At 40.2% G+C, this 15,937-nt stretch overlaps 1 protein-coding gene and 1 long non-coding RNA gene across 2 annotated transcripts in view; one reads left to right on the top strand and one right to left on the bottom strand.

The window, feature by feature from the left end:
• The window catches only part of RFTN1 (raftlin, lipid raft linker 1), a 255,636-nt gene that overhangs the window by 177,466 nt on the left and 62,233 nt on the right, over positions 1–15,937 (top strand). Inside the window, exons 5-6 of the mRNA XM_069958706.1 lie at positions 5,353–5,758; positions 10,342–10,545. Coding sequence (XP_069814807.1) covers positions 5,353–5,758; positions 10,342–10,545 — 610 coding nt within the window. The remainder of the gene's footprint in view (positions 1–5,352; positions 5,759–10,341; positions 10,546–15,937) is intronic.
• Positions 1–15,937, bottom strand: part of LOC138783691 (uncharacterized) — a 123,150-nt gene that overhangs the window by 9,605 nt on the left and 97,608 nt on the right. The gene's annotated exons all lie outside the window — the stretch shown is intronic.

Consider the following 15,937-nt stretch of genomic DNA (forward strand, 5'->3'; position numbering starts at 1 on the left):
CATCTAAATGGCTAAAGGGGTAGGGGTAGTCCCATCTCAACTAAGATAGTTCAACTTGTAGGGCTTTTCAACTGAAAAAAAAATTAATGTATGTATTTTTGGCCAAACACATTGATTTACCATACTTGTTGCCTCTCAGTATGCCTGCTCTTTCCTTCCCATGGTTGACAGCTTGTTGTCTAGGTTACAGACCACCTTTCTATTCTAAACACCTATATATTATATACACCAACTATATATATATATATATATATATATATATATCTCAACTAGCAGCCATATCAGGGGAAGGAGGCAAGTTTTCTAAATGAATGTATTAGCAAAGTTATTTAATTGATAAGTCCTACAAGTAGAACTATGTAAGCGGAGATGGGAATACTTCTGTAATTTGCTATATGGATTGTGAGCCCCTTTGAGGACAGGGACCAATGTGAGTGATGACAATATACACTATTTTAATAAAGGAGTATTATTATTAGTAGTAATAATAATACTTTTTTTTATTATTACAGAAGAATTAAATGTTCTGTCCACACCTGTCACCTCATTATCACTAAGCAGAGAAGGCCCCAACCAATATGGCACTGAAATAAAGTGCACCTGTCTGTATGCTTGTTAGGTTACAGGATAAATGAAATAAATGATGGCATTTGGCACTTAGAATCAGGACATCAGATGTCAGCTTTCTGCTATCTTACCAGGGAGTACATTGTTTGTAGATCTGATCCTATAAAAGAACACATGACCAGTGATGATGACCCATCTTAGAATAATTCATCTTCTGAATTAGCTCTGTGTTTGCCTTGGCAAAGAGTACAGTCATTTGACTTCCAGATAATGAAGATGGACCATGCTGATGGAATAAATGTATTACCGTCTACGCAGATTTCCTTTTTACTAGAGTTACTGTTTATCAAAACCATATTACTAAAACTGAGTGATTTCTGACACACTCCGCTTTCTAATGAATTCATTGTGAAGACCTCTTTTATGGTGGCTTATAAGCTAATTTATGCATCTGCTTGGAAAAAGAATTTTGATGAATACATAGTAATATAAAAGGAACTTAGGATACATCTCAAGCCTGAAAAGAAGTAAGATTCAGAATATAGGAAACAAATAATATCTGTAGAGACCCAGCGGAGTTTGTGTGATGGCATTAACCATAGATGAGGGCCACAACCTGATTGGGCATCAACATGTGAAAGGATCTATTGCATTCTAGATGAAACACACATTCATTTCCATCAGTTGATGATTACATCTTTTTTTATAGTCCAGTAAGATAAAATAGTGGTAATTATGGTAATCTTTGAGAGGTGACCTTCAGTAAACCTGCATGCACCAATATATAATTGGAATACAAAAGTAGAATTCCCTACTTATAACTGAATTGTGTCCTCTTAGCTGGATAGCTGGTTATAAAGTAGGATCATAGCTACGAGGGGGTGAGACATGTGCCATGGGTGTTGGGTCCCATGTAGGTGCCATCAAGACATGTTCTGCTTTGGCAATAGTCTTTAGACTGGAAGTTTGCTTCAGTTGAAGGATAGATTAGCCAAGAGCCACTTTAGGTGCGGTTTCATGGTGCAAACATCCAGTCTGAAGACCATTGCCAAAGCAGATGGAGTCTTGTTGGTACCTACATGGGATTACCACCTACAGACGAAACCTCGCCAGTATGGGATGATCAATGGCTGTATGATTTGTCCAGTGAAGTTGCTAGTTTTGCATGTAAGCCATTCTTTATCCATATGCCATTGCTCTACACTATTAGGGCCCTTGCACACTGAGTAAAAGAAGCTGAATTTATGAGCAGAGTCCGCACGTCCTATTGCTTTAATGGGATTTCTCTTGGATGTCTGCTCTCCCATTAAAAAAATAGGACAGTACGGACTCCACTTATAAATTCAGCCTCTTTTACTCATTGGCAAAGGCCCTTACTTCTTAGGGCAAGCAGTTAGACAAATAAAAGGGAAAAATGGGGGGCAAAAAGCCTAATAAATGGGCTGCACCTCCTCAATAATGTGCAAAATCCAAATCAATTTTATTATACATAACCACACAATACAAAGACATTTAAAAAAACACTTAAAACATACATAGAACATGTACAGAGCCATGTAAGGTCCAAAGAGCAACATGCATCCCCCACCAAACAATGAAAACAGAGAATATATAAGACCAAAGTGACAAATAGTAAAATGCACAAATCTGGATAAGTCAGGTGCCCTTGTGCAATGCCCAAAATACATATAATCTACAATAGCATATGGATCTAATCCAAGAATAAACAAATATATAAATGTGGTCAAAAATGTGCAAGTGCACAAAACCACCATGACGTGATAAACCACGACTCAGATAGAACAAGTAAATGCACTGAATAAAGTTGATCAAGCACAAAAGTATGTAGAAAAAATATTCAGAAAATGAAAACACAGGTATAAAATCACATGGTCTAGCTCTCAAGGGGGCGGAGTCGCCACGCGTTCCGTCCTTTAGACTTCATCAGGGGTCAAGTTAGACAAATGTTATTATAACTATAAAAAGGACGGCTTTTTTATGCTGTTTTTTGAAGTTAAAGCTAGGAATGCTTTTTTGGTGTCCAAAAATCTGTGAGAAACCCTAAATGTTGGAAACACTCCTTTGGGGTCCAGTAGCAAATGTGACACATAAAAATGAGTATAGCATCTATCACACACATTTGTTTTCAGTTTTCTTCCCAAAGATCTTTTATCATGTTTATTGATTTACAAGTAATTTCACGTCTGGGAGTCAAGCGACAACTTTGTTGGATGTTTTTCGTCTGGCGTTTTTAAGGTTGTCTCCCCATAATTATATTAGGAAGGTTATTTTTTGATAGAGTACACAGTGCCGGAGTGGAATCTGTGTACATACAAAGTAATTTAATTGATGGTGAAACGGAATATTCCTGGACCTCAGGCACGTTCACCTGTTTATTATAAACTTTGCAACTTGCTGCCAAGGTAATTAAAATGCTTGGAAACATATGTTATTCCTGGAGGCAGATTGAGAGCCTGTAGTGCAGATATGTATGAAGAGATATCAGTGGTTTGCTTGAGTTCGCTGTCAGACGCATGCTGTAAGTGATATTGTATTTACTATCCCATGCCATATTATACTGTCGCTATCAGATTGTCTTTCAGGTTTAGTTTGCTGTCTCCTATCTGTTTCACCATAATACGAGTTTAGTGACCAGATTAGAGCATTTGGTGATTTGTTGCGGTAAACTCTTATTACCTAGAGGTAGTGTTATCTATTTGACTTCACAAATACATTATATACTAGTCAGCCATAATATTGAATCCAGCTGCCTAACCCTGTGAGCTGTGCAGTGACACAGCAAGCAGTGACGCACTATGTAGTCTGGCAACATTGAGTGGTGTTAAAGCGACCATGTTTTTCTAACGCTGGATAACCCCTTTAATTTTTCAGCTACTGTAGTTCCTTAATGACATAATATCATATGGCCTTGTATTTATGCTACAAGGGCAGCAGTGGACATTAGGCACAGTGTCGGATTGACCCACCAGAGAACCGGAGCATCCTCCAGTGGGCCCCCAGCTTTAGAGCCTGCACTAACACTGACTGACATGTTTCTCACTGGTTCTTCATTGGTGGGCCCCCAGGATCATTTCCTCTGGTGGGCCCCAATTATCCCAGTCAGACACTGATTAGGCTTCTGTTAACTTGTCTCTATTTCACTGCTTAAAGGGGTTGTACACAAAAAAATATTTTCTTTCAAATCAACTGCTGACATAAAGTGCCAGAGATTTGTAATTTACTTCTATTAAAAAAATCTCAAGCCTTCCAGTACTTATCAGCTGCTGTATGCCGAACATGAAGTTGTATTATTTCCAGTCTGGAGAGCAGGAGAGGTTTTCTATGGGGATTTGCTGCTGCTCTGGACAGTTCCTGACATGGTCAGACAAGAAAGAAAACACCACTTCCTGCAGGACACACAGCAGCTGATAAGTATTGGAAGACTTAAGATTTTTTAATAAAAGTGAATTACAAATCTCTGGCACTTTATGGCACCAGTTGCTTTCAAGGAAAAAAAAAATTGGTGAACAACCCCTTTAACTCTCCTTTGACCACTTTGAGAAGGGTTCTTGTTGCAGCCAGAGAAAGGATTGTGCAGCTTATAGTTTCTATCGTGAAACCTGCCTTCCAGTCTGTGCCAGCAAATAAAGGGCACCTCACACTTTGAGAAGCACTGCTCTAGCGATGGGAATTTGGTCCTTGTCAATGTATCTAGGATCCTTATGCCTGCTCATTTTCCGGTTTCTAACAAATCAGCTTCAAGAACTGACTGTTCACTTGCTGCCGTATATACCTCACCTCTTCATAGGTGGTATTATCAAGAGCTAATAAATTGTAATTACTTTACATTATTAAGATTGTAATGATACTGCAGTACGGTGTAGATTCCAATGAATGTCAGAGTTAGGATTTTATGACTCATGTACAAATGTGGTCATGTCAAGGATGAAGGCCAGATGAATTATATTTTATATTGGTACTATAGCAGTGTATTATGTACTTTATTTCCATTATATTTATAAAATTCCCTATTCTGGAAAAATATTTAGATAAAATTTCCATTATTGATAATTTTTTTAAATCATAAAAGTCTTCTTATAGGCTGTAGCTGCCATTGTTGCACTTTGTATTATTTGGCTCTGGGGTTAAAGGGTACTCTGGAGAAAAAAAAAATTTTTTTTAAATCATCTGGTGTCAGAGAGCGTTAAAGATTTGTAAATTACTTCTATTCAAAAAATGTGAGTATTCCAGTACTGTATATTCTGCAGGAAGTGGTACAGTCTGACACAGTGCTCTCTGCTGCCACCTTTGTCCATGTCAGGAACTGTCCAGATCAGTAACGAATGCCTAGTTTTTGCCAAGGCTAAAAGTATAATACTATATATACTCCATTTTTTGTTATGGAAAGTGTGTCTTGTGAGGTTTCTTTTTAAGAATAAAAATGTGTATTGCTCGTAATTAAAATGGAGCATAAGTGTATGGTAGCTGATGTCAATTTAGCACATTACCTCCACTTAGCTGTGCCAGTGCATAGGTATCACATACACATTCATTGATTCCGTTCCCTAAGTTTGTGCTCATTTTCAATCAGCAGTATATTGGTTGAACTAAGCAATTAGTTATTTTCAGTCTTCATTTTTTCATTCTTCAATATATATGACCATAAACCTGTGCTACCTCTCAGTGCTATAACAATTATTGTACCATATAAATCATCTACAGTTCAGGTACTCAGTATTCTGAGAATTCAGTGTCCTATATTTAATATATGCCATTTATTTCTAGATTGAGGACGCTGCCAGTCAAGGATCAAAGTTTGCTGGAATAGTCCAGGGATACTACATTCCGAAGGACCTGCCATACAGCCTGTCTGATAGCTTGAGTCAAACAAGCTCTCCAGAATTCACAGCTATCAATAAAGCATGCAGCGATACTGAGGATCATACTTCAGCGGATAAGAAGTCTGACTGCACTAATGGAAGCACCTCTCCGGCAAAGAGCAGGGAAAATGCTGAACAGTCCAAAACAGTCGATGGGCTGGAAGTTATCGAGCAGCAAAAAGCAAAGTCCTCACCTCTAGATGACGGAGATCAATTAGAAGAACTAAACTTCAGTGTCTCTAATGAGGATGTATTTATTCAGGATAAGATTACCACCGAGCCTACAATGCCGGATTATTGCAGTAGTAGAAGTAAGTATACAATACTGCTGTATTATACAGTAAAAACTGAATAAATATAAAAAAATCTACTTTAAAAAAATGATTATTGGGATCTGATACCTCCTATTAGGCAGAATGAGAATGTGGATAAAAGACACTGGTGTCAGAAAACAATGGGGCACATTACTATCGCAAGTGCACAAATAAATGGATGTACATGCTGCGGACAACACTTATGTGTTTTAGTATTTAGGTACAGGGCTGCAGCTCCAATCCTCTGCAGTACTAAAGCCCCTATTACACGATGTTATCAGCCGGAGCAAGCAAGCGCCAACCTGCCAGGTCAGCACTCGATTGTTCCTCGTTCCCTGCCGGCACTTCGCCGATAACAAGCAAATTGGTGGGGGGGGGGGGGGGGGGGGGGGCGCGGTTGTAGGGAGTTGTGGGAGGGGCTCACCTGGGGAACCCATAGGAGATAGTGGCAGTGTGCTGCTCCTATTACACTGAGCAATGGCAGCAGATCATTGCTATCAAGGTCGTTTGTCTTTCAACATGTTGAACAACCAAAGGAAATGATCAGTCGACATTGTGCATGATTATCAGTCGTAATGGCCGATAATCGCTTTGTGTAATAGGGCCTTTAAGGGGTACTCCGGTCCGGGTTTTTTTTTTTTACCAATGGCTGGGGAGGGGGTGGATATAAAACAGCACAGGTGACTTACCTCCCCAATTCCAGTGCCGGGTCCTGGCCACCCAATGGCTGCGCTGCGTTGAGATGTCACGTCTCAGACGGTAGCTCACACCAGGAAGCGGCTGCGGGACGGGGGTACGGGAATCAGGGAGGAAAGTCACCTGCGTCGTTTATAACCACCCTCTCCCCAGCCATTGGTAAAAAAATACCCCCTGACCATAGTACCTAGAGATGAGCGAACCTCGAGCATGCTCGAGTCCATCCGAACCCGACCTTTCGGCATTTGATTAGCGGTGGCTGCTGAACTTGGATAAAGCCCTAAGGCTATGTGGAAAACATGGATATAGTCATTGGCTGTATCCATGTTTTCCAGACAACCTTAGAGCTTTATCCAGCTTCAGCAGCCCCCACTAATCAAATACCGAACGTTTGGTTGGGCTCGAACCCAAACCCGGTTCGCTCATCTCTAGTAGTACCCCTTTATGGCAGTGGTGGCAGCAGGTCATGCTAGTACTATAGTGACAGATTCATACCCCCTCCCCATACTTTATTTTATAGTGTACTAGATCCAATGGCACTTGTCATCATGATATATAAAACATTGTTGACATGTCAAAGGCACTTCAGCATTAAATAACTTTAAAGGCTGGGCTTATGAATGGTTTCACCAACAAAACTTTAGATGAGGGACAACATTGATTTACTTCTCCTTTTTTGTTTTACTATGTGTTTTGTGTCTTTTTTTCTTTTCCCCTCTAAAAAAAAAATAAATAAATATCAGTCTGGCCCATTTTGTGTTACACGTGCTCTAGTTTAGTTTTGATCAAATGCACGCTCCTAGTGATATGCCATATATACATAGTTACGTCCAGACCTTGACATAGTTTACTAGGGCATAGCTTATTAAATCCCAGGCACTGTTGTCAGCACTTATGAAGACAGACTGTGGACACCAAGCTGTACTTAAATCACACAGCCTAAGGCAGGAGGTACTGAAAACCTGGTGACATGGGGATAAATTTCAGGTGGTTTCTGTGAATCGTAGTGGCTAGACCTGTAGTTCATATTTATTCACTTCCTAACATATATATTTAGTTTTAAGTCAGAAAGGAAACATAAATGTTAAACTGAAAGTTGGTGTTGATCACCAATCTATCCTCATGTGACTAGTAGACTATTGTGTCTCAAGTTATTTTTGTACAGAGTATCAATGTTATTTGAGTAGTGTTACAGATGAGTGCGACATTTGAATATTGGTGGCTGAAGAAGCAGGATGCAGTCCTAGGAAGTTCTGGGGTCCAATTGTTCGGCATTTGAATACCAGTGGCTGAAGAATTTGGATGCAGCCCTAGGAAGTTCTCGAAAACATGAATAGAGCCATAAGTGGATCCACGTTTTCCTGTACTCCCTAGAGCTGCATTCAATAACTTCAGCCACCAGCATTCAAATGCCGAATGGTCGGAATCAATCAGTTGGTCGAGTTTCGCTCATCTCTAAATAGGGTCACATATAAGGGTTTTGTTATAGATTACCAAACAGAATCTGGATTTGACAATAAAGGCCATAGAGTTTCAATCTGTTGCAGCCCGGGTTTCTTGTTCATGACACCACTGCAAATGAAGGTGATGGTGGCTGTCTGTCAATGATAGAAACTGTGATACCAAATTTCCTTCTGTAAACTGTATAGAAATGGTCCATACCACACGGAAACCGTGGGAGGTACTTCTTGTTGTTGGAAGATCAAACAATCATCTCCACCGGTGGTCTGTCTGGGTTGTCCAGAGCCTGTTTGTTTGCTCTGTGTGATGTATCTTGGTCAAAAAAGCCTAGATGGTGGGCGTCTTCTGCTTCTCTCAGTCCAGAGAGCTGGCTGTACTTACTGTGCAGGTACTATGCAGGTACAAGTACTGTGCAAATCAGGAGTCCAAGATGGCCCTACCCCCATCCCCCCCTCCCCCCAGTTTAGGAGTTAGGGTCCTATTCCACGGCCGAGCAGGGGCCGATCAACAATGTAAACGAGTGCGGACCTGCTAGATCTGCGCTCGTTTACTGGGCCTATTCCACGTCCCGATAATCGTTGAGCGAGGGCTGCAGGGACATTGTTACCGATGTACTTGCAGCATACATTACCTGGCAGGGCTTCTCCTCCACTCAGTCTTCCTCCCCGGGTCCCGCGGCGCAGCATCAACTCAGACCGCTCAGCCAATTACTGGCCGCGGCGGTCATGGCCTGTGATTGGCTGAGCGGTCTGACAGCTCAGTCAGGCCACTCCGGAGCTGCTGATGCTGTGCCGCGGACATGGGGAGGAAGACTGAGCAGAGGAGAAGTCCTGCCAGGTAATGTATGGTGCTTCTCAAATCATCGGTTGCCCGCCGCGCACCGATATTCCGCCGTAGCGATTTGCGGTGGGGGACCAACTGATCGTTTTCTCTATTCCACCGAGCAATAATCGGCCAAATCGGGCCAATTATCGCTCCCGTGGAATAGGCCCCTAACCCTAACTCAGTCCGGCCCATGCAGCCCCATAGTCCCCCACTGTGCTCAACAACAGAAGATGATTAAATGGTGTCCATTGAGCGCTCTGCTGTATATTACCCTGGCTAGTGTCTATATACTTGCACTGTGCATGGCAGCCTATCTTTGCGTGTGTGCAGTGTCATGGGAAAATCATACTATTCAGAGACTGTGCTTCAGATAGCAGAATAACACCATGTTTTTATAGACTGTTCACGGATGTTCACCTTTAAACATCATTTCACCATTTACATATAAAAATTAATCTGTACAAGTTTTATAACTTTACAGACATATATAATGTATATAGAACTGCATTCTGTTGGCTTTGGAGGATAAAGTGCCAATTCTCTATGATGGTTCAATGTCCGCCCAAAACTTGTTTGCTGATTTTACTACTGTGAAGTGTACAACTTCAGCAATCACTGTACAGTAGTTAAATGTAGGAAAAACCAACTATGCTACAGATCAGAGACATAGCTAAAGGCTTGTAGGTCCTGATGCAACAGTTCTGCTTCTACAGTTCTTTACTTCATCTGGACTTACCCTTAGAGGGATTCCTCTCCTAAATTTAACTTTATGAAACGTTATTAATGTGACTGAAAATAATAGCTGAAGTCCTGCCAAGCCTCGTTGCCCGTTCTGTATTTTCAGTGTACATTACCATTGGCTTATAGTTTTGCATAGAACCAAAAACCCTATAAGTAATGTATATGTTACATATTAGCAAAGATCATTTTGACAGAATTTCTCTTGAGGGATTAAGAAGTTTTATCTTTGGAGACAGCCGCTTAAAAAAAAAAAATCTAACCTCTAAGGGACGATCACTTGATCCTCCTGGATCTTAGGGCCCTAATGCACAGCCCGATATTCAGGAGCAAGCGAGTGCTTGCTCTCTTGGTCCTTGTTCCCCCCCTCACTGTAGGTTCTAGTTCGCACACTGACAGCAAGCGGGGAGCTGCGGGAGGGGCTGTCTGGACAAGGGAGGGGGAGGGGCTGTCTGTCTTTAGATTGTTCGGGTGGCCATAGCAGTCTGCTGCCGCCGCTCCTATTACATGAAGCGACAGCCAGCAGACCATCGCTGTCGTTTTACTTCAGCCAACCAGACACTTTCCTTAAAGAGAAAATATAATATGTATGTAATATAAGAAATATAAGTAATGAAAGACAAATCATATACAGGGTTTCTTGATTGTGACTTATGAAGGGGAGTCCTAGGTGGGGAACTCTAGGACCGTGTTTTTAACGTAATAATAAACATTATTAGTTATGTATGAAAGATTTTTTCATAGCCTCTTGTGTGTTAGAAGAAATAATAGTGCCCATTTGGAGCCTTTTTATGGATTGTGTACTAATCATTTATCATTTTATTTTGTCTATCTAAAAATTGTCAACTTTTCTGTTTCAGAATCCGAGATTTTGGCTCTTTTCAATAAACCGAAAACGCAACAAAGGTACAGAAAATATTATACAGTGAAAATCCCCATGAAGATTACAAGGGACAAAAATGCCATCATTGGCCTGGAAGCAAACTGGTTGGAATACATGACAGATCATTTCAGAAAAGGATGCTCGCTAGTCAATGCTGTCTTTTATCTCGGAATGGTAAATGGTATGGAATTTTACATTTGGCAATTACATATGTTTACTACATTTAAATATGATTGTCTTCTTACAGAAACAGAACTATTCTTGTCCATTGCCTGTGTACAGTATTTCACATCATGATTCTGCAATCCGATGCATGCATATGTCAGCACCCTGTCAGATTGGGTGCAACTTTGCACAGACTAGCACTGACCCCATTCACTCTTATGGCCTGAATGTAGTCGGCTAGTAACTACATTCGGTCATTTCATGCACTTTTTTATGATTTTTAATGAGGACTTCTGATTGTAATTTTCATTTTTTATTTTAAATACATTATTTTGGGGGCAACCGTTTTGCCTGAGCTGTCTTTAACAGCATACAACAATAAACATTGTTTGACCCTATTCTTTGTATAGGGCAAGTTTGTAAGCATGCTAACAGATGAGGCTGAGGCGTAATCCAGCAGTCTCCTCCTTATCACAGACAGAGCGAGAAGTCTCCGCTTAGTTTTAGGCTTAGTGAGCAAAATGAAAAGTGCAAGATTTCAGGATTGTTTTAAAGTATAGTAAGTAAAATGAAAATTTGACCAACAAAAATTCTTAAGAAATATGTTTAACATTGAAACTTGATTTCAACAATAGGTTGTTTTCAGATGACACATTCCTTTTTTTTGGCCATTGATTGATTGATACTTAACCCCATAAAGACAGAGCCAATTTCGATTTTTGCGTTTTCGTTTTTTCCTCCTTGTGCTTAAAAGGCCATAGCACTTGCATTTTTCCACCTAGAAACCCACATGAGCACATGAGCCCTTATTTTTTGCGTCACTAATTGTACTTTGCAATGACAGGCTGAATTTTTGCATAAAGTACACTGCGAAACCAGAAAAAAATTAAATGTGTGGTGAACGCGTTTCTTTTATTTGTAGGATATTTGTTTTTACGTCATTCACCCTGGGGTAAAACTGACTTGTTATATATGTTCCTCAAGTCGTTACGATTACAACGATATATAACATGTATAACTTATATTGTATCTGATGGCCTGTAAAAAATTCAAACCATTGTCAACAAATATATGTCACTTAAAACCGCTCCATTCCCAGGCTTATAGCGCTTTTATCCTTTGGTCTATGGGGCTGTGTTAGGTGTCATTTTTTGCACCATGATGTTTACTTTCTATCGGTACCTTGATTGCGCATATGCGACTTTTTGATTGCTTTTTATTACAATTTTTCTGGATTTGTTGTGACCAAATATGCGCAATTTTGCACTGACGCCGTTTACCGTGCGAGATCAGGAATGTGATTAATAGTTCAGGTGATTACGCAAGCGGTTATAGCAAACATGTTTATTTATTTATTTATTTTTTTACTTTTATTTATAACCTGGGAAAAGGGGGGTGATTCAGACTTTTATTAGGGGAGGGGGCTTTTTATTGACAACAACACTTTTTTTTTAACTTTTACACTTATACTAGAAGCCCCCCTGGGGGACTTCTAGTATAAGTGCTTTGATCTCTCATAGCATATCTATGCTGCAGAGATCCATGAGATAGGCACTCGTTTACTTCCGGCTGCTGCAGCCGGAAGTAAACGAGTGCCGAGCCGGGGACGGCGCCATCTTGGAGCGGTCCCCGGCCGGCTTCAGAAACGGAGATCGCTCCTCCGGGATAACGTCCCGGGGTAGCGATCTCCCCACTAGACACCAGGGAAATGCTGCATCCAGTGATCAGATGCAGCTGTCATGTTTTACAGCTGCATCTGATTACTGTATTAGCGGGCACGGCGATCGGACCGTGCTCGCTAATACCCACGGTCCCGGCTACAAGGGGCACCCGGAACCGCGGCGGTTCATAGCGGGGTCGTCGCGCAGCCCCGCTCTGAACACCTCTTACGGGCGCATGACGTACGGCATGACGTCCTTTGTTTGCAAAAGACCTTCCTTGAATAATTGTCAAGTTAATTTCTTTTGTCTGCGCAAACAACATCCGTTATTTAATACACTGTGTGCATTGGGCGTCCGTCATTCAATTTTTTCAATGCATTCCATTGTGGTCAATAAAATGCGGTAATAATGGACGTTATTTTAAAAAGAAGAAGCAGACTCCTTTTCTCCTTTTTTTTTTTTTTTTTTTATTTTTTTACTTAGTGTGAATATAGCCTAAAGCAATTTCTGTAAGTTGTTTTTATGACATCTTCATTTTAGCTTGTAGATGACTGTTCTCGCTGATTGATACATGAGAAAGAAATGTGGGCATAACAGGCTGCCTGTTCTGATTATACTCTTCCAATATGGACACAAGGAGCTGTGCTCATACGTAGATGGTGGGAGATTGTAATTTGTCTCCTTGGTTCCCTGTATGCATGGGCGAGAGATGCACAGCAGGGTGATACCAGGCCATGTCTGACTTGTCAAACTAACGGAGATGTAATATTTATGTGTGTATGTGTGCGCCTCTTCATTCTGACATCCATATCCCATTATTTTACTGTAATCAGTAAAATCTTCTGTCCTGTCACTAAATTTCAATATTTAATTCCATTTTTTTATTTTTACTTTTAAATAAAATGTATATTTTTTCATTGCTTTGCAGCTTTTACTTTGACATTTTCCTTGCCTTTTTTTTAACACCCAGATTTACTTAAAAAAAATTTAATTATAGAAAGCGAATTTTAGTTTCCATGCAGCTGCTCATCTTTAAAATAAGTCATAATCAAGAATTTTCTTTCTTTTTTTTTTTTTTTTTTTGCATCATTAGCGTGATTATAGTATTGTGTTAGGCTTAACAATCACATTATGTAAAAATCATCCTGTTAACCCATTCTTTGCCTAGAACGGAAATAAGTACAATGCCATTGATATGCACAAGAAACGTGTCCTAGGGCACAGCATGTTCTCTAGCTGTAGGCTCCAGGGCTACCTGGAAATATAAGATTGGACATATGAGTAAAACTTATTGACTGTAATAAGTGTTAGAACGCTGAGCTTATATGACAGAGTTGTGGCACCATTACACCTCACAGCTTGAAAATTGATTTTGGGCTTGTGACAGAAAAAGCAGCATGTGTTTGCTTGTAAAGCCGATGACAGGTTTTACATGGTACATTAAATATAGCATCCAAGCGAGAACACCCCAGTAAAATTTACCCCGCAAAGATTATTATTTTCCTCTAGGATTTTCATAGCGTCGAGTGTGAGACAGTCATGTCTGATCATGATCTTTATTGAATGTTTACACTAGGAAAATATTTTTTTGCCTTCAGAGAGCTTTGCTTTATCCGTGTTCGAGGTATATGATGAATGGTGAATGCTTTGTACCTGGCATAAAAGTGCAGTGGACCTCATGTAGGATCATGCAATTTAAAGGGACTCTTTGAAAATACCTGTGTGTGTGTGTGTGTGCGGGGGGGATATTCTGTATTACTAGTAAGTTTAAAGTGAATGTGCTACTAGGTACAATCCTTTTTTGTTTTTTTACATAAACAGACCAGTGCCGGTACGGGAATGCTGATGCCACGGACATCGATTCTTATGGAGCCGTGGAGGAGGGGGGGTTTGGAACAGACAAGCCCATAACTAGTGCTTTATACTCAGCTGTTGCTTGGTAATAGACTGAACTGGGCGGTGGTTCACAAAAGGACAGTGGCACCGGCAGCCCTGACCATGGCGCTGGTCTGTGTATGTGAAAAACGACAAGGGATGTTCCTAGTGGTACTGTACATTCGCTTTAAACCTCCACTTAGTCTTGGTTTAGGAGTCCATTGACCAGTCCTACTCTGTAATTGATAGTTTTACCTGTGCGAGTCTGCGTACAGGACTGCACACTGGACTCCAAAGTTTGTGAGCACCATAGGTGTAAATGAAAAAACATGGTGGCTCAGTGGTTAGCACTGTTATCCTGCTGTGCGGAGGTCCTGGGTTCTAATCCCACCAAAGATAACTGCTAGACTTTGCATATTTTCCCTATTTTTGTATGCGTTTCCTCCTACATTCCAAAACATAGGTGAATATAGACTGGGACAAGGACCAGTTTTAAGTGATGCAGAATAAGTTTTCCTTATATACATAAGAAACAATTTTAAACTAATCTTTTCCTAAACACGTATATCAGTCTACTCCTTAACCCCTTCGTGCTGCAGCTAGTTTGGGCCTTAAAGCGTAAATGTCATGTTTTTTTTTATTGCAGAAATCAGTAGTATAAGCGATTTTAAGAAACTCTGTAATAGGTTTCATCAGCCAAAAAAGCCTCCTTCTGTACTCAAGAAGCAATCTCCTAGCCTCCCCCCCTGACTTCTTATCTGTGTATTATCAGGCAAACACGTCTTCATTACAGAGAAGCCAGTGAAGACGGGTTCTGCTCTCTCCATTGTAAGCCTATGAAGGGGGGAGGGGCTGAGGGAGATGAGGGAGCAGGAAGAGGTGACATGAAGGTCAGCTGTTTGTAGACTGTCTGGGCACCTAAAACGCTAAATTCAGGTGTCAGAAAGGTCAGTGCTTATCTATGAACTTACTGAGAGAAGATTGCAGGGTGTTGTGCTGTGCAGAAATCCTCCGTGCTCAGTCACTCCTAACAGCCCCTCCCCTCTCCATAGCCACATAATGGACAGAGAAATCCTGCTGCTTCTGCAGGGAGGGGGGAGGCTGGGAGATTGCTTTTTCACTACAGAAGGAAACTCTTTTAGTACATAAAACATATTACAGAGTTTCTTAAAATCGCTTGTACTGTTGATATTTAATGTTTTCAGAAAAATGGCCCTGAAATGACAGTTACGCTTTAATGACCAGGCTAATTTTTCAAAATCTGACCTGTCTCACTTTATGCTCTTATAGCTCAGTGATGCTTTAACGTATGCTAGCGATTCTGAGATTGTTTTTTCATCACATATGGCACTTTATGTTAGTGGCAAAATTTGGTCACTACTTTGTGTGCTTTTTGTGAAAAACATCAAAATATCATGAAAAATGTTTAAAATTTGCATTTTATGAACTTTGAAATTCTCTGCTTCTAAAAAAAGAAAGTCGTACCACATAAATTAGTTACTAAGTCACATTACCAATATGTCTTCTTTATTCTGGCATAATTTTTTAAACATATTTTACTTTTTTAGGGTGTTATGGGGCTTAGAAATTTATCAGCAAATTATCACATTTTCGTGAAAGTTTCCAAAACTGATTTTATTAGGGACCAGTTCTTTTTTTAAATGGATTTAGAAGTCTGGTATCCTGAAAACCCCCATAAGTGACCCCATTTTGGAAACTACACACCTTATAGAATTAATCTAGTGGTATAATGAGCATTTTAACCCTACAGGGGCTGGAAGAAAGTATTCACAATTAGGCAGTAAAAAAATGGAAAATTAAAATTTTCCAATAATATATACGTTTAGATTAAAGGTTCTCTTGAGTACAACA

This window comes from Dendropsophus ebraccatus, chromosome 2 (assembly GCF_027789765.1).
Source record: "Dendropsophus ebraccatus isolate aDenEbr1 chromosome 2, aDenEbr1.pat, whole genome shotgun sequence".
Lineage (NCBI taxonomy): Eukaryota > Metazoa > Chordata > Amphibia > Anura > Hylidae > Dendropsophus > Dendropsophus ebraccatus.